The sequence below is a fragment of the Saccharomyces kudriavzevii genome (genome assembly GCF_947243775.1).
Source record: "Saccharomyces kudriavzevii IFO 1802 strain IFO1802 genome assembly, chromosome: 13".
NCBI classification, from domain to species: domain Eukaryota; kingdom Fungi; phylum Ascomycota; class Saccharomycetes; order Saccharomycetales; family Saccharomycetaceae; genus Saccharomyces; species Saccharomyces kudriavzevii.
Genome location: NC_079284.1, coordinates 727,579 through 747,309, shown reverse-complemented (window position 1 = coordinate 747,309; position 19,731 = coordinate 727,579). Strand labels below are relative to the sequence as shown.

The 19,731-nt window shown below is 40.3% G+C and overlaps 11 protein-coding genes and 1 non-coding gene across 12 annotated transcripts; 6 read left to right on the top strand and 6 right to left on the bottom strand.

Moving 5' to 3' along the window:
• Positions 1–612: 612 nt before the first annotated feature.
• On the bottom strand, positions 613–2,697 carry FAA4 (long-chain fatty acid-CoA ligase FAA4; the record flags this gene model as incomplete). The annotated part of the gene is made up of 1 exon (XM_056230495.1): positions 613–2,697. One exon carries the CDS (start codon positions 2,695–2,697, stop codon positions 613–615), a length of 2,085 nt encoding a protein of 694 aa, XP_056084407.1.
• Positions 2,698–3,695: 998 nt separating this feature from the next.
• On the top strand, positions 3,696–4,010 carry COA6 (Coa6p; the record flags this gene model as incomplete). The annotated part of the gene is made up of 1 exon (XM_056230494.1): positions 3,696–4,010. The coding sequence occupies one exon, from the start codon at positions 3,696–3,698 to the stop codon at positions 4,008–4,010; it is 315 nt and encodes a 104-aa protein (XP_056084406.1).
• A 189-nt stretch (positions 4,011–4,199) lies between these two features.
• On the bottom strand, positions 4,200–5,261 carry SKDI13G3750 (uncharacterized protein; the record flags this gene model as incomplete). Its single annotated transcript, XM_056230491.1, has 1 exon — positions 4,200–5,261. The coding sequence occupies one exon, from the start codon at positions 5,259–5,261 to the stop codon at positions 4,200–4,202; it is 1,062 nt and encodes a 353-aa protein (XP_056084405.1).
• A 1,025-nt stretch (positions 5,262–6,286) lies between these two features.
• Positions 6,287–7,615, top strand: ZRC1 (Zn(2+) transporter ZRC1; the record flags this gene model as incomplete). Its single annotated transcript, XM_056230490.1, has 1 exon — positions 6,287–7,615. The coding sequence occupies one exon, from the start codon at positions 6,287–6,289 to the stop codon at positions 7,613–7,615; it is 1,329 nt and encodes a 442-aa protein (XP_056084404.1).
• Positions 7,616–7,879: 264 nt separating this feature from the next.
• On the bottom strand, positions 7,880–8,158 carry SKDI13G3730 (uncharacterized protein; the record flags this gene model as incomplete). The annotated part of the gene is made up of 1 exon (XM_056230489.1): positions 7,880–8,158. The coding sequence occupies one exon, from the start codon at positions 8,156–8,158 to the stop codon at positions 7,880–7,882; it is 279 nt and encodes a 92-aa protein (XP_056084403.1).
• Positions 8,159–8,708: 550 nt separating this feature from the next.
• On the top strand, positions 8,709–9,266 carry RPL20A (60S ribosomal protein eL20; the record flags this gene model as incomplete). The annotated part of the gene is made up of 1 exon (XM_056230488.1): positions 8,709–9,266. The coding sequence occupies one exon, from the start codon at positions 8,709–8,711 to the stop codon at positions 9,264–9,266; it is 558 nt and encodes a 185-aa protein (XP_056084402.1).
• A 319-nt stretch (positions 9,267–9,585) lies between these two features.
• Positions 9,586–10,524, bottom strand: YHM2 (Yhm2p; the record flags this gene model as incomplete). The annotated part of the gene is made up of 1 exon (XM_056230487.1): positions 9,586–10,524. One exon carries the CDS (start codon positions 10,522–10,524, stop codon positions 9,586–9,588), a length of 939 nt encoding a protein of 312 aa, XP_056084401.1.
• Positions 10,525–11,244: 720 nt separating this feature from the next.
• CUS1 (U2 snRNP complex subunit CUS1) lies at positions 11,245–12,561 on the top strand (the record flags this gene model as incomplete). The annotated part of the gene is made up of 1 exon (XM_056230486.1): positions 11,245–12,561. The coding sequence occupies one exon, from the start codon at positions 11,245–11,247 to the stop codon at positions 12,559–12,561; it is 1,317 nt and encodes a 438-aa protein (XP_056084400.1).
• A 235-nt stretch (positions 12,562–12,796) lies between these two features.
• Positions 12,797–14,221, top strand: RNT1 (ribonuclease III; the record flags this gene model as incomplete). The annotated part of the gene is made up of 1 exon (XM_056230485.1): positions 12,797–14,221. The coding sequence occupies one exon, from the start codon at positions 12,797–12,799 to the stop codon at positions 14,219–14,221; it is 1,425 nt and encodes a 474-aa protein (XP_056084399.1).
• A 1,046-nt stretch (positions 14,222–15,267) lies between these two features.
• Skdi_13.trna18R lies at positions 15,268–15,339 on the top strand. The gene has a single exon. It is a non-coding gene; the product is annotated as a tRNA-Arg (tRNA).
• Positions 15,340–15,510: 171 nt separating this feature from the next.
• DFG5 (putative mannan endo-1,6-alpha-mannosidase) lies at positions 15,511–16,887 on the bottom strand (the record flags this gene model as incomplete). The annotated part of the gene is made up of 1 exon (XM_056230484.1): positions 15,511–16,887. The coding sequence occupies one exon, from the start codon at positions 16,885–16,887 to the stop codon at positions 15,511–15,513; it is 1,377 nt and encodes a 458-aa protein (XP_056084398.1).
• A 455-nt stretch (positions 16,888–17,342) lies between these two features.
• Positions 17,343–19,517, bottom strand: BCH1 (exomer complex subunit; the record flags this gene model as incomplete). The annotated part of the gene is made up of 1 exon (XM_056230483.1): positions 17,343–19,517. The coding sequence occupies one exon, from the start codon at positions 19,515–19,517 to the stop codon at positions 17,343–17,345; it is 2,175 nt and encodes a 724-aa protein (XP_056084397.1).
• Between the last annotated feature and the right edge of the window lie 214 nt (positions 19,518–19,731).

Genomic DNA, 19,731 nt, shown 5'->3' with positions numbered 1-19,731 from the left:
TCTTTCCTAAGCACATCTTCACATGAGCGCTCATCCGTATTTTCTATTCACGTTAACAGAGTTTTTTTACGTTGTTGCATGATTGGGCATGGGCGAGGCTTCATTATTCCAAACTTGGTGAATTGTGGTGCAATTCATTGCTGGTCACAATGCATGACGTTTGTTTGGTTAGAAAAGCGAAGGAGAAAGGAAGATACTGGGGGAAAGAAAGATGAGAAATCAAAATGGAACAATATTTTAATAGGTCTGGCAATGTTTTGTGTATAATTCTATTCCTAGAAGTTTAGGAGATCCGATGGTTTACAGAAGTCATAAATTCAAATATCCCGTTTAATCGCTCATCTATTAAAATTAATAGTAGAATGTAGTTTCATACCCGGGAGAAATTTTATAGTTATAAATTGTACACTTCTTGTGATTTTTATCTTGTCTTGAAGAAATGAAATTGAGAAATGTTTGTATGTAATTTATTAATTATTAATTAACTGTATCTATGTAAGAGGAACCTATGTGTTGTGCACGAAATTTAGGTATTTGCAAATTGATGCCCTTTAAGAAATGAAAAATTGCTGTTATGGATGGGAGACTTAAAATAAGAAATGATGCCTTTTTCTAGTTGTTTTCTTCGTAAACTCTTTCCACTTCTGGTTTGACAGCGGCTAGGATATCCCTTCTCTTTAATTTTTGAGCAGATGTAACAAGCCCGTTTTCAGGAGTCCACTCTTCTTCGTAAAAAATAACACCACATAATAATTCGATACCGTTCAAACCTTGAGACTTGGCAGTTGAAAGCATATCCTGACAAACGGCTTCTTGCAGTTTCTTTTCATGGATATAGCATTCGACGTCTTCACCTGGTTCCATTACACCTAATTGGACAGCCAACTTGGATAACGGTCCTAGGTTAGGTACCATAATACCAACCGGTCTGACTTTACTTTCATCCGCATAAACACAGATGTTTTGGACGTAAGAGTTTGACCTGTAAATGGACTCTAGTTTTTCCAATGCAATGTATTCACCATTTAGGGTCTTGACCAAATTCTTCTTTCTATCAATGATTTTAACCTGTCCCTTGGGAGTCCATTCGGCAATATCACCGGTACGGAACCAGCCATCTTCGGTAAAGGCGGCAGCGCTTTCTTCGGGATTCTTATAGTACTCAGAGCAGATGGGAGCGCCCTTCAAAAGCAACTCACCTTGATTGTTCTTTGCAAAATAACCTAGATCTTCGACATCCACTAATTTGGCAGTAATAGTCCCGACAAGATCACCGGCAATACCGTAATCGAAATGTTCAGGTTCTAAAACACATGCGTTGGCAACACCTTCAGTTAACCCATAACCGATTAGCATAGGACACAGAACGTTGGAAAGAAATTTTTGAGCATCTATACTGATTGCGGACCCACCATTTAGAATAAATCTTAGGTTCCCACCAGTGGCGTCTCTGATTCTCCTGAACATCAACCCACTCAAAAATCCGCTGCATGGAAGATTTCTTTCCTTCAGGGCATAGACAGTCCAAAAGATCTTCTGAGACAACCCGGGCAATTCGTTGATCTTGGTCAAGATACCCTTTCTCACTGTTTCCCAGACGGCAGCCACACCAACCATTATGGAGGGCTTGTACTCCATCAGATCACCTTGGCAATTCCGCGTGGAAGTGGGCGACAAAGTCTTCACGGAGGCGTACCCAATTTTAGCATTCCAGTAAAAGGCTTCGAATTCAAAAGTCAACTCAAAAATGTGAGCTAATGGCAAGAACGCAATGATACGGTCTGAGGGGCCAATCCATCCGATGACGCTGGAACCCACACCACCAATACCGGAGACGAGGTTATAATGTGTCAATACCACACCTTTTGGTGTGCCGGTTGATCCCGAAGTGTACATAATACAGGCAGGATCTTCCGCCTTTGGGAAATGCAGGTCAATCTCGTCTTTAGCCTTTTCACCTATCTCGACGATTTCATCAAAACTGTAAATTTTTATGTCTGGTCTCGCTTCTCTAATCTTGTCAACACCATCCTTGGCAGCCTTATACAGCTTACCGTTCTGTCTCTTGTCATTGGGATCGATGACTTCGTTATGGATGACATACTTGATGTCCTTGGCGGTTTTCAAAGGTACGGCCAGTTTGGACAATAGTTGGTTGTCCGTGAAAATTGCGACGGATTCCGTCTCCACCATGGAGTGAATCAGGCCACTCTCACCCAATGTGTCGTACGCGGTGACCACGGGAATGCCTTGAGACATGCAACCGAGGAAAGTTTTCATCCATTTATGAGAAGTAGAGGCAAAGATGTGGAACTTGTTCTCTCCATTGGGCTGGACACCAATTTTTATCAGCCCACGACCAATGTTGTGCATCACGCAGGTGATTTCTTCATAGGTAATGCTTTTATAAGGGGACAATTCGTAATACAACCATGTCTTTTCGATGGGCTTCTCCTTACCGTCTATCTTCTTGACTATAGTTTTCTTTTTCTCATGTATCTCGATAATATCTCTCCAAGCCATACCTTCTCTCTTACCACCTTTCACAAAACATTCCAGAGCAAATTCGTACAGTGTGGATGCGGAGGAGTCTATGGGTCTGACCAAAGGCTGGTCTTTAACCTTGATATTTCTTCTGGGAGCGGTTTCGTGCTCGTTAGCGGCTTCACCGACTTCAACAGAGTATTGTTCGGTCATTGATGCGTGCTTGCTTAGTTTTTTCAAGATTCAAGCGGGAAAGAGTATAGGAGGGGAAATGTTGATGTGCTACTAGTGATGGCTCTTTTGTATTCTTGTAGTTTACGTCAATGCAGAGCGGGGTGGCTAACGAAAAAAAAGAGTGATCACTTACTGTCTATCTGTTGAGGCTTATCTGAAACAGGCAAAAGAAGATGGGCTGTTTTTGTTGGGATGAAGCGGCGGCGCGAATGTTGTTGGTGATTGTGAAAGAATGCACAAGAATTAGAGTAGGGCTAGAAACAAGAAGAAGGTGATGAGCAAAAGCCAAGAAACACCCAGAATATAAGAGCGGATCACCGACAATCGAGGGTTTGCAATTGATGGCACATGCTGGCGCTTATATAAGTTTGCTGCCACTTGGCTGAGATGGTTGAGCTGGGCGGTTCGGTTTGTCGTCTTTTGTTCTGTTACTTTACTGGTGGTTTTTGTTGGGAAATAACACACGCGCAGCCAAAAAGCCGAGCAACGACGGGCCTTTGGTTCAAGCTTAGGCTAGGCGCCCACCATCGAGTAATCAACAACCGCCCAACACGCTTCAACGGGCTGCGAGAAGGATGTACAGCAGCGGCCTCTGCGGCGAATCTGTGGAACAGACATCGGCCTGGGGTGTATTTTTTTGGTTTATTTGTATTGTTATCTGTGATTTTTTACTTTTTGAGTATTGTGATGTAAGCTATTGTTTCCTGGGTCCCTGTCCGTTCCTTACTGATAGTATATCGGTGCCTGCCTTGCAGCTCGCGGCACCTGGGCCAAATCCAACAAAACCGGGCTCGCCGACGCGGAAGAAAGTGCGGTTGACGGTGGCAAGTGAAGAAAGAAACATGCGAATAGTACCGTGCTCGTAGGTAACGCCCTTGTTCAATGGATGGTACGCACCCACATACATACACAGGTATAGTGTTGCTCTGTAACTGACATAAACGTACGAACATATCCAAGTAGTCATTATTACAGCGATGGGCTTGTTTTCATTCGATGGTGGAAAGAAGGAATCTCAACCCCCTAACACGCGGTCGCAGAGGAAGCTGTGCTGGGAATCCAGAGACGCCTTCTTCCGATGTCTGGACAAGGCAGACGTCTTGGATGCCATGGACCCCAAGAACAGCAAGGTTATAAGCGCCCAGTGTAAGACGGAGAACGACAAATTCGTGGAGAATTGTGCTCACAGCTGGATCAAGTATTTCAAGGAGAAGAGGGTCATTGACTTTAAGAGAGAGGAGACTATCAAGAAGATCGAGCAGGAAGCTAAGCAAAGGGAACAAAACCAGTGAGCTGGCGGGCACGCATAAACATATATATTCTTATATAACATAAGACGAAGGGTAAAAAATAATGGATAACCATGTACATACGAGACATAATAATAATTCTCTTTTTTTTTTTTTCTTCGGTTTCCGAAGCTGGTTAAATTCTAGTAATATACAACAAGATATGAAAAATAGAAAAAAAAGGATTTCATACTAATCCTTTGCAGTTACAGTAACAGTCTCATAAACGGTCTCAGTGATTGTTGTGGTGAGACTGTCTGGCGAGTTCACTTCTCTCTTGCTTTTAGAAGAAGAGGAAGTATCAAATACTTCGATGTTAGCCTTGCCGCCGTCTCTGACGGTGACAACACAGAAGTTCCCACCACCAGCCCCGGTGGAACCGCCGCCAGCACTTGTCACTTCGTTGACTTCGTTGGAGCTTGGGTCGATGGAGCATGGCAGACCTTCACACTGTGATTCGTCGTCACACGTAATCCTGATACCGAAAGAGGGCTTCACGTTCTTGAAAGGACATGAAGATTCCAGGTAGACCGGGTTCCAACCGATCTTGACAAAAGTGTTTTCGTTGTCATCCATGTTCGAACCCGCTACGTATGGGGCCCAGTTCCCATATGGGTTAGCGGTGCTGCCCCATTGGCACGCATCCTTCACGCTTACACCGGGCGCATTGATGTAGTAATGCGACGCCGTGGAGGCCCAGTAGTCTGTACCAGGTACGGCTATTGTTTGCTTGGAACCGGAACCAACCAAAGTTGGAATCAACATGGCTTCGTTTCCCGGAAGCACGGTTTGGCAAAATGCAACGTCTCCGCTGTTGGCATTGTTTTTGGCGACTACAGTGCCCTTCCCCTCGTAGCAGTAATCTTTATCACTGTTTGGCTTCTGTAAATTACCGTTGGAGTCGCAGTACAACCCACCGTTCTGACACTTTGGGTAAGAGTACGTAGTGGCCGAAGGGTCCCATTGTCCCATTAATTGGCCCGGTTTGCACGCGTAGGGGCACCACGAACCATAGGAACATTCTTGATCAGGGCTCATAGCCCACCCGGCATTGTCCCCGTCTTCCTGCACTGCAACCATCCCATCGTAGTTTGGGAACTTACATGTTCCTCCACGCTTGATGTGCTCGTGGTGATTTTCATTTGTATTTTCCGTCATTTGGATGCCGGGCGATGGCGCCGCCGTCGCCGTGAACACACCGACGCTCAAAATTAACAATGACGAACATGGTGACAGTAATTTGCAGAGTACCATTGTGTTTATTCTTGGTTAAAATGTTCAATGATGTTTGTACTATCTTGATGCACAATTAGTAGAAGTGTCATTTATAACATTGATACATGAGAGAGAAAAGATGAAATAACCTCCATTTTTATAGATGAAAAATAGATGCAACTAACGAAAAAGAAATACAGAGCCCGCTCTTCCATTAACCGTTAAACTACCTATGACATCGAGTCCAGCACTTGAGCAAGATGGAAGAGGAAAAAGAAACAAATAAAAAGAAAGAAAAAAAGAAATAAAGAGAAGGTTCTGTTGGCGGACCCGTTAATAAGCAGTTCCATTTAAAAAAGAAAGTAAGACTGACTGCTACACGAGGGCTGTCACGTCAACATGTCCAAAAAAGAAAAAATATTGCTTGAGGTATTTGCCATATAAAAAGAAACTTAACTCGGTCGAATAGCTTGCAGTTCGGTGCAGGTCCCAGCAGATAAACTTTTGTGTTAAGTTCTGGACTCTTGATGGTCTACGCGGCAGCACACCTTTTTTATCCGGGACACAGACGTATGGCGCGGTTCAGCCAGGCCTCGGTTCAATGACCCGTTTTTTACACAGCCTACTTTCCCAGAGCACACATTTCAACCTCCACCTCTTCCATAAGCAGTGCATTTCTCTTCCCCTGCGGCCACTAATAAGAATTTTGAGATTTCAACGGAGATCATGTATTGCACTATTTTTTCCTTCTCAACCTTAAAGAAGTCAAAACTCTATTACGTTTTCTTGGCATGAGCCCATACACCCTAAAACGACCGCTTTTTCTAAGAAAAAAGTTTGCGGCATTCGTTTTGGAAAAGTACTACACCCCCCTCTTGCTGTTGGCCCTGAAGGTGAAGAAACAGAAGTACAGTGTTGCATCGCATGAAACCATTCGCTGCAAAATCATCGCTGTTTATTAAAGGTTCCATTTAACCAAATAGTATCCATATTCTATAAAAAAGCTTGGCGCAGAATTTTTCTTTATCGATCATTATCAAGCGTACCAAGGAACCAGCAAAGTCATGATCACCGGTAAAGAATTGAGAATCATTTCTCTTCTAACTTTAGACACAATCTTCTTTTTATTGGAAATAACCATAGGTTATATGTCACATTCATTGGCCTTGATTGCTGATTCGTTCCACATGCTGAATGATATCATCTCTCTTTTAGTGGCGCTTTGGGCGGTGGATGTGGCCAAAAACAGGGGTCCGGATGCCAAATACACTTACGGATGGAAGAGAGCTGAAATTTTGGGTGCCTTAATTAATGCTGTTTTCCTTATTGCCTTGTGTTTTTCCATTATGATTGAAGCTCTACAAAGGTTGATCGAACCTCAAGAAATTCAAAACCCGAGGTTGGTTTTGTATGTTGGTATAGCCGGTCTAATTTCTAATATTCTGGGCCTATTTTTGTTCCACGATCACGGTAACGACAGTTTGCACTCTCACTCTCATGGCTCCGTAGAAAGCGGACATGCCGATTTGGACATAGAATCTAATGCAACTCATTCCCATTCCCATGCATCCCTTCCAAACGATAATCTAATCATCGATGAGGATGCTATCTCAAGCCCTGGTCCTTCTGAACGGCTGGGAGAGGTCCTTCCACAAACGGTAGTAAACAGACTATCCAACGAAAGCCAATCCTTACTGGGCCACAATGATCATGGACATGACGATGAATCAAAGAAGGCCGGCCACCGTTCATTGAACATGCACGGTGTCTTCTTACATGTAATGGGCGATGCTTTGGGTAATATCGGGGTCATTGCAGCTGCTTTGTTTATTTGGAAGACTGAGTACTCTTGGAGATTTTACTCGGATCCAATTGTCTCTATGATAATTACTATTATTATTTTTTCTTCTGCTTTACCCTTATCGCGTAGAGCTTCAAGGATTTTACTACAAGCCACTCCATCTACAATTTCTGCTGACCAAATTCAAAGAGAGATTTTGGCGGTGCCTGGTGTGATTGCAGTCCATGACTTCCACGTCTGGAATTTGACTGAGTCCATATACATTGCATCTATCCATGTTCAAATAGACTGTGCACCTGACAAATTCATCAGTTCTGCCAAATTGATAAGAAAAATCTTCCATCTGCACGGTATCCATTCTGCTACTGTTCAGCCTGAATTCGTTTCTGGAGATGTCAATGAGGATATTCGTAGAAGATTCTCCATCATTGCTGGTGGTTCGCCATCTTCATCCCAGGAAGCCTTTGAGAACAGTGGAAATTCTGAGCTCGATAAAAAAAAGCGTTCACCTACCGCATATGGTGCTACTACAGCGTCATCCAACTGTATTGTAGACGATGCTGTAAACTGTAATACTTCCAACTGCCTATAATAAAGATACATAATAACGGAAGGCATCGAAGCATTTATATTCTAATGCTTGACGGAGAACATAAACTATATACTATTTACATTATTTATTCTTAAAGATATGAGAAAATAGTTTTTTCATCGCAAGAACCGCGTTAAAATGATGGTTTTCTTATTTTCCTCTGGCTATGATGAATCATCAGGGTGTTAAACAGAAATATATCGAAACATTTTTATCCTTCCACTTAGTGAGACTATAAACCCAAACACAATGAGCCCCCGTACCTCAAGAAAATTTTCTTTGTCCGTCCATACTGCTTTGTTTTTCAAGTTGTTTCTTTTGTCTGGATCCATCTAGAAAAAAACAAAATGGGCTCGGCCTACCGGAGTTCCACGGGCTGACAAGGTTGCTCCCAGCCAGCATTTCTCTCTGAACCTTATGGTGGCTCACCAAGCCCATTGAGACAATTTCCACTTCCAATCTGGGGGCGACTAGCCTTGCTCTGAGCTGGGCACCACCAGGTTGGTCCCTTGCGCATCGTGGCAAGGTATCGCCAAATTTCATTTTAAAGATTGGGAGGCTCAAGAATTTGACCAATTTCAGCACACATTTCACAGTTCACCAAGTCTTTTAAGGAAAAACAGTGCGGAAAAAGTGAGTAAAAACACCAGCCTATGCCATTAGAATGGAAGAGTACTGTCAGTATTTCGAAGGACGAGATTTGAGACAATTATGATATGATTTAAGTCAGCAGTGACCAGAACTTTGCTATCACTATGAGAGTAATTTCGTTAAAGCCAGAATTGGTGCAAGTGGTACTCCAAAAAAAAGATAATCGCCATTTTGTTGCCAGTGAAAGGATGATAAAAACAATAAGTGTTTCAAATGAGAATAATGAGAACCATATCTCTTCCGAGAAACAGAATCATAGTAGGTTTTTCGATATTGCCTCGGTGACGATGCCAAAGCGTTTGAGTTTGAATGCATGAATTTCGAAAATGATCAAAGTGGAAAATGCACTGTACTTGTTCTGCAGATGACGCAACACTCTTCCATAAGGGCATCCATTTCCAAAAATGGGAGACATGGACTTTTTACTAACATTCAAAAATTCATGATTTTTTTTATAAAAAAAATTTGTGTTATATTATTAGTGGCTCACTTTAATGAATACCAAGTTATTGGCCGTCGTTTGCCAACTGAAGCCGTTCCAGAACCAAAATTGTTCAGAATGAGAATCTTTGCTTCAAACGAAGTTATTGCCAAGTCTCGTTACTGGTATTTCTTGCAGAAATTGCACAAGGTTAAGAAGGCTTCAGGTGAAGTTGTTTCCATCAACCAAATCAACGAATCTCACCCAACCAAAGTCAAGAACTTCGGTGTCTGGGTTAGATACGATTCCAGATCTGGTACCCACAACATGTACAAGGAAATCAGAGATGTTTCCAGAGTTGCTGCCGTCGAAACCTTATACCAAGACATGGCTGCCAGACACAGAGCCAGATTTAGATCTATTCACATCTTGAAGGTTGCTGAAATTGAAAAGACTGCTGACGTTAAAAGACAATACGTTAAGCAATTTTTGACCAAGGACTTGAAATTCCCATTGCCTCACAGAGTCCAAAAATCCACCAAGACCTTCTCTTACAAGAGACCTTCCACTTTCTACTGAACTGTGCATATTTAAATTTTGAGTTATAAAATATTTTTCTAATACTTTTAATAGTTTATTTTTATGTATTATCAATTCTGTAGAATTTAGTAATTTTCAACACTTCATGAAGGACCAGAATATAACTAAGTGTGGTTCCTTATCTTATGAAAAATCTATAAAAAATACTTGCAAAAGAAAATAGTTGGAGACCGCGATACGATGATAATGGATATGAGAGAAATAGGAATCACTTGGTAAAAAAAATGGCGAAAAATTTCAAGAGACGACTGATGTAAGTAGGTAAATAAAAAAAATAACGTAAATTACAACACACGCTCTAATGTTTGGCAACTGGGGTCTCACCAGTCATTCTAGCGACGAATTCCTTTGCCATATCACCAAAACCAACCATGAAGACGGTTTGCCAGATACCTAAACCAATTCTTGGGGTAACACCACGGTAAAGACCTTTCAAACCATTCGATTGATAAATGTATCTGAATGTTTTTCCGACGGTCAAATTCTTTGGTCTGTTTGGATCTTCCTTCTTAGATTGCATTTCCACTCTGATGACTTCGATTGGTTGATTCCAAGCACTCAGACCACCACCTAAAGCACTAGCACCAATTTTTTCAAGTGGGTTCAACTTGTCATCCTTATTGGTTTTTCCGGTGACTTTCCTGATACCATCTTCCACTAATCTGGATAAACCAAAACGAGACCCCCAATTGGTCATTTGTCTGATGGCTACAGCATTAACACCTTTATTAATACCTCTGATACCTTCCTTTTTGTAAATACTCTTGAACACACTCCAAGAAGACTGTGGAATACCGCCTGCAGAGGCAGATTTATGTCTTGTAATTTCCACAGTCTTCATGCAAGTACAAAACCCCATAGTCAAGTAAGCTTGAGTGACACCACCTGTGACACCACCTAATATACCCGATGCAAAGTTATTTAGCCCCATACTTTTAAAATGGTATTCGGACTCTGCCGAAACGAACAACAGCACTGCACCTTTAGTGGAAGCTTCGATCCATGCCCATGGAATCAAACCTTGATAGTAACCCAAGATACCCCCTCTTGACCAAACGTGCTTGACAGATTCTAAAAACGTCAAGTTTCTGTTTGCGGCCATGGTGGTCTTAACAACCTCCAACGGCTGCCCCAACGTAGTCACCTCTGACAAGTTTAAACAGGCACCTAGTAGGATATTAGAAAATGAGACCGGTTTCTTCTCTATTACGTTTGCTGTGGTAGTAGTAGATGACATAGTAGTAATGAAATTGTGTTTTTTCCTACCTGTAACTGTACGAAAGACTTATATAAAAGACTGAATCAATGCTGTTATTATTCAATGAACGTAAAATATATATCGTAAACGGGTTGAAACGATAATTTGGTGATGAATAATCTCGGACTTCTGCAAAATTTAAACGCTAAGTAGCTGAAGAACGATCTACCTGTTTTTTTCAAGTATCCGTATGTCCTCGAGATATATAAATATTACAAAATTCCGATCCATGCAAGAGATTAATGCGTTTTCTTTTTTTCCAAGTGCGATATCTTGTCACAATTTTTCATACAATGGATGAATAAAGCTAAAGCGTAAGTACAAAGAAGAGTTCGTGTTTGTTGCCCTGAGCATTTAGCCAATCATCGTTTTTTCTGCATGATCTTTATCAGTTGTGATTCTCTGTCTTCTGAGTGGAAAAGTCATGATCTTCGCCTTTTTGCAGCGGAATTTTCCGACCCGAGCAGGTCTTAGGTTTAATTGTAAAACCAGCTAGGTTAGATAATTAATAATGTAGGGCAATACTTAAATTATTCTCTAGAATAAAGGGCATTCACGTAAGTATGGAAGCCCTATTTTCCAATAGGAATCTGGTAATGTCAAAGGACATTAAGTGCGGTGAAGTTACTTAAGTAGTAAACTTGTAGCAGGGCTTCTTTGTAGAGTTTAGGATAACAGATCACACAGGATAGTGGTAACATGGCCAGAACCAAATCTAGGAAACGTTCCACGACCAAGCAAAATAAGGATGCGTCTGTGATAAGTAGCAAGGCTGAAATCGCCGCCATGATTGACGCAAGAAAGCTCGAACATGACAAGAACGGTGCTGAGTCGGCCACCAATAAGAGGAGAGGAAATGCACTTGTGAATGAGAAGTTAGAAAAGGACTTCAAGGATGTCTTGCAACGGTTTCAAGCGCAGGAGAATGACGCTGCGTCAAAGGAAACAAAAGAACATAGAGAAAACAGAGTCATTGCTGCGGAAGGAAATACTCTCGGGAGGGAGATAAATCAAAGTGTCAAGGATGAAGTGGAGGATTCACCTCTAGAAGGTGATGAGGAGCATTTTTCGGTGAGAAAACGGAGGAAAATGGAAAAGCCGTCGCTTTCGCAGTTGAAAAGCCAGGTACCGTATCCTCAAATTATAGAATGGTACGACTGTGATGCACACTATCCATTTTTGCTAGCCTCGATAAAGTGTACCAAAAATGTGATTCCCGTGCCCAACCACTGGCAATCTAAGAAGGAGTATTTATCGGGTCGTTCCTTATTGGGTAAAAGGCCTTTTGAACTTCCTGACATCATCAAAAAGACAGATATAGAACAAATGAGATCAACGCTTCCGCAAGATGTACCGGATGCTCAAGATGAAAAATCGCTGAAGGAGGTGTCAAGAGCGAGAGTGCAGCCGAAAATGGGCACTCTCGATTTGGACTACAAAAAATTACACGATGTATTTTTCAAAATAGGAGCTAACTGGAAGCCAGACCATTTGTTGTCCTTCGGTGACGTCTATTACGAAAACAGAAATCTTTTCGAGGAAGCAAATTGGAAAAGAATGGTCGACCGTAACAGGCCGGGGAAAATTAGCCAGGAACTTCGCACCATTATGAACCTGCAAGAAGGGCAGTTACCACCATGGTGTATGAGGATGAAAGACATTGGGCTACCCACTGGATACACCGACTTGAAAATTGCTGGTTTGAATTGGGACATAACGAATTTGAAAGGTGAGGTTTACGGGAAAATAATTCCACACAGTCAGTCAAAACCCAGAAAGCAAGCTAGAAATTATTTTGGCGCTTTAATTTCGTTTGAAACTCCTTCGTTCGAAGGTGCAAAGAAGGATATACAAGTAGATACGGAAAATGGAGGTCAGGCCGAGAGCTTTAATAAAGAGACTGATCATAAATTGCACTACGTTCAGATGGACACATCTAAAGATATTAGTTTGGAAGAAAAAGTCGAGAAAAATGAAGATCAATCCGAAAAACAATTATATACTGTGTTGAAATAAATATTAAATATTCCATTGGCACTTTCTTATCACAGATTTCACGTACGCTGTCATTTCTGATGTACGAAATTTTTTTTCTCTTGACGTATGCGGCCCTAAAAAAATACTGAAATTTTTCAAGAGCTCATCGCAAGCTTTATCTCATCGTTATAGTATTCCACAAGCGAAGAGAACTGCTTGATCGGAATGAGGTAAGTAGATGTACATATAGAATAAGAGAAATATCCCTCAAACGATGGCAGGAAAGGTAAAAGGCAAAAAGAAAACTCAAAATGAAAATGAAAATAGGGTGGGAAATGGCGATAGTTCACAACAACGGGAGAGCAGCAGTACCAAAAACCCTTCTGAACACACATCTAAGAAGACAGATTACGACTATCTCGAAGTAATTCAATTAGAACATGCTGTAACTAAATTGGTCGAGTCTTACAACAAAATAATTGAACTCTCCCCGAATTTAGTGGCTTATAATGAAGCCGTAAACAATCAAGGCGAAGTCCCGGTTCAGATACTTCCTTCTCTATCACGTTACCAGTTGAAATTGGCTGCTGAGTTGAAAACATTGCATGATCTTGAAAAATGTCCAATTCTAAAGGAAATAAGTGATTATGAAAATGACTTCGATAACGACCAAAAGCAACCAATCTTGCAAGAAATTGATGAATGTGATATAGAAAAGCTAGAAAAGTTAGAGCACATTAAAAGAGAAAAAAAAGAAAAGATTGACGTAAACGTATACGAAACTTTGAATGAGAAAGAAGATGTAGAAGAAGAAGATGAAGGAGAAGACAGCTACGACCCAACAAAGGCGGGAGATCCCACCAAGACAACAAAATGGCCTCCCAAATTGCCAGAGATTCACGACTTAGCGATTAGAGCCAGAGTATTCATTCACAAATCTACCATAAAAGATAAGGTATATTTGTCTGGATCAGAAATGATCAATGCGCATAATGAAAGGCTAGAATTCTTGGGTGATTCGATCTTAAATTCTGTTATGACGTTAATTATTTATAACAAGTTCCCAGACTACAGTGAGGGTCAGTTATCAACATTAAGAATGAATTTGGTAAGTAACGAACAGATCAAGCAATGGTCAATAATGTATCACTTCCATGAGAGACTTAAGACAAATTTTGATTTGAAGGATGAGAATTCTAATTTTCAAAACGGTAAACTAAAGCTATACGCAGATGTATTTGAAGCGTACATTGGCGGTTTGATGGAAGATGACCCGAGAAACAACTTGCCCAAAATAAGGAAATGGTTAAGAAAATTGGCCAAACCTGTGATTGAAGAGGCTACTCATAGTCAAATTGCCTTGGAGAAGACGGACAAGCTTGACATGAATGCTAAAAGGCAGTTATACTCTTTAATTGGTTACGCATCATTACGTCTACATTATGTCACTGTAAAAAAACCAACTTCAGTTGATCCAAATTCCATAGTTGAGTGCAGAGTTGGTGATGGTACCATTTTAGGGACTGGTGTAGGTAGAAACATCAAAATTGCAGGTATTAGAGCTGCAGAGAGTGCTCTGCGTGACAAAAAAATGTTGGATTTTTTTGCCAAACAAAGAGCTGCAATACCTAGAAGTGAATCAGTCCTAAAGGATCCGTCACAAAAGAATAAGAAAAGAAAAATTTCCGATACAAACTGAAAGGCTTCTTGAAAAAAAAAAATCCAAATTGCATTGATTTCCTTCAGCCATATTAGTATTACAAATATGAACTTCATAATCCATGTATTAAATATTAGAGTATGTATTATTTTAGATTCGAAAGCAGACAACTCACTTAAAATATTACTTGAAAATGAACACCACGGGGCAGTTAGAATTTGGATACAACTTTTATGTTTCTGTTCTCAAAAAATAATTATTTACCAGCAAAACTCTGTCAACCAATTGTTGGGGTTCCATTTTTTATAACTGTTGAAAGTGGGTTCATCATTATTCACATTAATAGTCTTTGTTTCAGGAGGAAAAATTTTGAAATGACATTCTATGGTGAGTGCACTCGGAGCCAAAGATCCATTAGTTGAACTTGGAATTCATATATAAATGTGTTGATAATTAGTAGTATTAATTAAGAATAAAAGCAGAAATCTTTCTTATACTTTATATAAGAGAGGTATATAAAACACACGCCGATTGGACATATTAAGTATGTTCAACATAAAAATAAACTAGGGAATTTACTATAAGTTCAATGTAACGACTCATATCATTTATATATAAATTCCAAGTTGATGTTCAATTAATGGATCTTTGTTTTCAGTTAAGCCCACTCTTCGAACAGCTCGTTTAGCATCCCTTCATTCTACTAAAGATACGACATCTGTGTAGCATATACGAAGTACCACCTTAGAATACAATCTGAATACCTCAGATAGTAATGATGTTTACTCATGTGAATAATGATGAACCTACTTGTTCCAACAAAATGATATGAGTCGTTGCATTGAACTTATAGTGAATTTCCAAGGTTATTGTTATAGTGAACACATTTAATTTGTCCAATCAGCGTGTGTTTTATATACCTCTCTTATATAGTATAAGAAAGAGTTCTGCTTCTATTCTTAATTAATACTACCAATTATCAACAATAAACGATGACATCTGAGGTGACGGGCATGTTAAATTTTCCTCAATTTGAGTAATGTTTGACTAATATACTTTGTTAGACCAAAGTTTACATAAAATTAGCTTGCGTGGCGTAATGGCAACGCGTCTGACTTCTAATCAGAAGATTATGGGTTCGACCCCCATCGTGAGTGTTTTTCTTTTTGTTTCCACAAATGACTTTTCATCAACAATCATATTGCCACAGCAGTATAACGGATATTAAGAAGTATTTATGTAAGACATAAACATGTTGAGCTGAAAGAATAACAATAAACCTAAATAGAATACAATAATTTTTGTGTTTGTGGCCTTTTTGTCGCATATCAAAACAACATCCACACAGCGCCACCAATTAGCACACTTAATATAATTGCTGTGATAATAGCAGCACCAGCACGACCACCCTTTGTGATGTTTAGGTTATTTTGTAGCACATTAGTGGTCGATGAATTCATACCAGCGTTTGCGTCACCTTTCGATGTACCACCATTACTTTCCTTATATGGTGCTGGTCTATCATGAATTAGAAGATTTTGAATAACTTCTAGAGCACTCATTTGTTCACCTAACCCATAATAACCATCATGTGTTTGCTTTCCCCAATCCAAACCGCATGTATGCCCATCTGTACCACCATTACACGATTTGGCAGCAGCTTCAGCACTTGTCTTTATCAAATCATCGATTGTGTCACTAGTAAATGGAGCCATAACGCTTGTGAGGCCAAGCATACGCGAAAATATACTTTTGAACGTTCTTTGATCCGTGTTACAAGTGCTGTAATCTTGACAAGCGCTTTCATACATAATAGTATCCTTGAAAAAATATGCCTTAGCACCATTCAAAATCTGTGTTAAACGAGTCTCCCATTCACTTGTCCCATTGGTGGCGTTGTACATATACGCAAGACCACCAAGCACGATACCGTGATTATAGGTCCATTCAATTTTTGTAATATCGGTACAATTTGTGTCGATTTCCGCACCATCAAAAACATTCGCAGTATCGTTAAGAACTACATATCCAACATCTACTAGCCAGTCGAATACCTGCTCAGCAACGTCTAAGTATGTGCTGTTACCAGTATACCTCCCCAATCTTGCAGCAATTTGGAACAAACATGCATTGGAAACTGTATTCTTATAGTTATATCCACTATTCCAAGTGAAGATTTGCCATCTTAGCCCACCACCACAATGCTCTGAATCCCATCTTGAATACATGGTATTGAAAACGGCTTGCACCATTGCCAACCAACCTGGTTTGCCCTCATCGGGGTCCGTGAAATTTCTCTCCACGGCGCCCATAACGGTAATTCCCCAAATACCCTGGTCATCATTACCTTCAACCATCGTTTGATTGGCCGGGATATAATCGTAATTAGAGCCAGTTTGTGCCAGCAGCGCGTCATATAGTAATTCTTGATAGGTTTCATTCTCACAAAGAAACCAATTCTCCAACATGCCGCCAAATGCTTCACCTGCATGCCACCAATAATAGGGTGATTGGAACATACCTACCGCACCACCATATCTCGTACCGTCATAGTAATCCAGCATACCATCTTGTATTAAGGCTGTCGCATCACAGATTGACGTTTTGCTTGTTGTGTCCAAATCCATGGCATGGCTGATCCCGACAAATGACAGAAACGTAAAGCATATAAATGGGATCATCCTCATGCTACTATCGACGATCATATCTTTGTTCTTGGTATGATTTCGTTCTTATTAGTTTTTCCTGTATGTAAGACAAAAAATTGAATGGAAGAAAGTTAAGACGAAGTCAAAAACAAAATACAGAGTCCGTTGCTTATTTAGATGCTTGTAGAATACCGCTCTTTGGGGGGGTTTTCGATACTCCATATATATTCACATTCTATTTTTGGTCTGAAGCCTTCGTTTCACTTAACGCAGATTACATTGTTTTTTTTTCGGGCGTGGCTCAGATTACGAAAAAGAAATTTAGTGTAATAGAGAGAGAGTGTGTCACGGTGATTGCGTTGAAGTCATAACTACTTGAAAAAAAGAGAGAATCTCCCAAAGTTGATATACAATAGTGCTAGGATATTATACATAAAAAAATGCTAGCCTCCTTTCTTGTCAATCGGTGTCTTTGATTAAATATTGCTCTTTTTTCTTCTTTATTTTTCTTTTCAATTATCGAAAGTGTCATTTGTAAAATTCTTTAAAAAACTTAGAATGTTATCGTCAACCAATTGAGCCACTGGGTCGGAAAATCTAGAGACAATCTCATTATGCACTTTAGTAAGGCCCATGTCTTGAACTACGACACTCAAAGCATCTATTAGTATTATTGAGAACTCAATGTACCAACGGTGATTCCAGCAACAAATCTTGACTACTAGATCGATTATTGAGCTGTCCAAGTCGTTGATACTTGACAATATTTGAGAAGAAGTTAATTCTAAGTTTTCTGAAATCGAATCTCCTCTTATACGTTTATGTTCGTTGATGTAAAATTCCAGTAGATTCTTTGCGCATACTGGAGAGAATCTTTGGGAGAGCCCAATTTGGAAGGCCTTCGCAGCTTCTGGAAGATGTCCTAGTCTTTTCGCGCAAAGGCCAAATAATTCCCATTCAACGGTCAATTTGTGATATTTGCTGTTTTGAGCATCAAAATACAACTGCTCCGACTGCCAATCGGTATAAACTTTCGAATCCTCATATAGGAGCATGAAAAGATTGTCCAACCATCTTTCACATAATCTCTTGGACCTCATTTTAAACATTTCGTTACCATGAGCATTTGCTTCATCTATCGAAGAGGTAGATCCTTGATACTCATCTTCCATGACGAATATCTTTGATCTGTACCTCAAGAGCTGTTCCCATCCTGTTATCTGAACAATTTCTGTCAGTAGTTTATAGGCTAACTGGAAAGTAGATTTCAAACTTGATGCGGAAAGGTTGACTAAGTTTGGATCAGCGGATTTTTGCTCCAATTGGACATCCATGGGGTTCAACGACGAAATTTCTTCAATCGATGCATCCAGTGGTAAGGGCAAGTGAAGATTTTCGTCTGAAGTAATGGGGGCAATTCTTCTCAGGACATATTTTTCCTTAACCTGGGACATGGGACAGGCGTTCAATGATAGCAAAGCATTTGATATGTCGTTCAATTTGGTATATATCTTAGTCAATAAATACCAGGTTTTAAATTCATTTGGTGCACAATTCACAGCCTCTATGGCTACTTCTTTGGCAAGCTTGTAGTCTCTCTTAACGGTCAGCAAAAATTCGCTTTGAATGCTTAATAGCTCAGATTTGAAAATCAACTGGATATGGCTTGTTTTTGAATCATCGGCTAGGAATGACGAAGGGGAATTCAATTGCTCATTGATCAAGTCAACCGCATCTATTTCTAAATCACACGCAAAGTAGACACGAATCAAGATTATCACTGCTTCTGGATGGGTTTCTATCAGCTTCTCGAGCATTTTACGACATGCATCCAAACTCTTGGTTAGTCTAACTATTTCTACCAAAGTTTCGACCAAATAATTATTGGTTAAGGAGGGATTCAAAATATGAGTGGGCGCGTCTAGATAGACACCTTTCTCATAAACCAAGGGAAACAGCTTGATAAAATTTGCGGCGACATCTTCCAATTCACCGGAGGTCAATGGATTAAGAATCAGAGTTTCCACCAAATTTTGGGACTCTCCGTCTACCCGATTATCCTTCATAAGCATAATGTCGCGTACGACACCACTCATAAAAGTTTCTGCCCAGATCATATTTACGTTCGAGTCCTGTGAGTTGGAGCCAGATGAAGTTTCCGCTACGGAGGGAAGCTGCGATTGCTCACCGTCGCTGCTTATGATATAGGTTTGCACGGTTCCCGGGATGTGAACTATGATATTGACATCATATTTTCTAAAGGCGTTCCAAGAACTGATAGAAATCTTCGAAACGTGAAAGTGTTTTTTCTTGCCAAACCAGATTTGGGGCGTGTCTAAGAAAAGATCAGTTATCTTTTTTGCAAAGATTGTAATAGAAGTTGGGTCCGACGTATCAATACCCATACAATAGAAAAACGTACCGATTTGGCCCTTTAATTTATCATGAGAATGCAATTCAGTAACTATCGTTATAGGATCCTGACCATTGATGCCAGAGCCTGCTCCATTATCATTAGCTGAAGTGTTAACAGCCGTGGCGCTCGAGGACGAAGGCAGCGATTTAATCAGAGTAATCAAATCGGGAGGGCCCAAGTCCTGGAATTGGCCCACTCTGGCCCTCCTCTGGTGCAGGGCGTAGCCTATCACATCTTCTTTCACTTCTGGTATAGAAGTCTGAGACAACATGATTAAACCTTCAAATTTTTCCTTTTTCGTTCTTTCGTTTTAATAAACAACACAATGGAAAACGAGTTCTTGAGTAGATGAATTGCGCTGTTTGGAGATTCTTTTGTAATCATATTATCCTGTAGATCTCACTCATTTCTCTATCTTGTCATATAGAGGAAAAGACGAAAAGGGACACCTGAAAGAGCACGCTCACTGTACACGATTGCCGTAT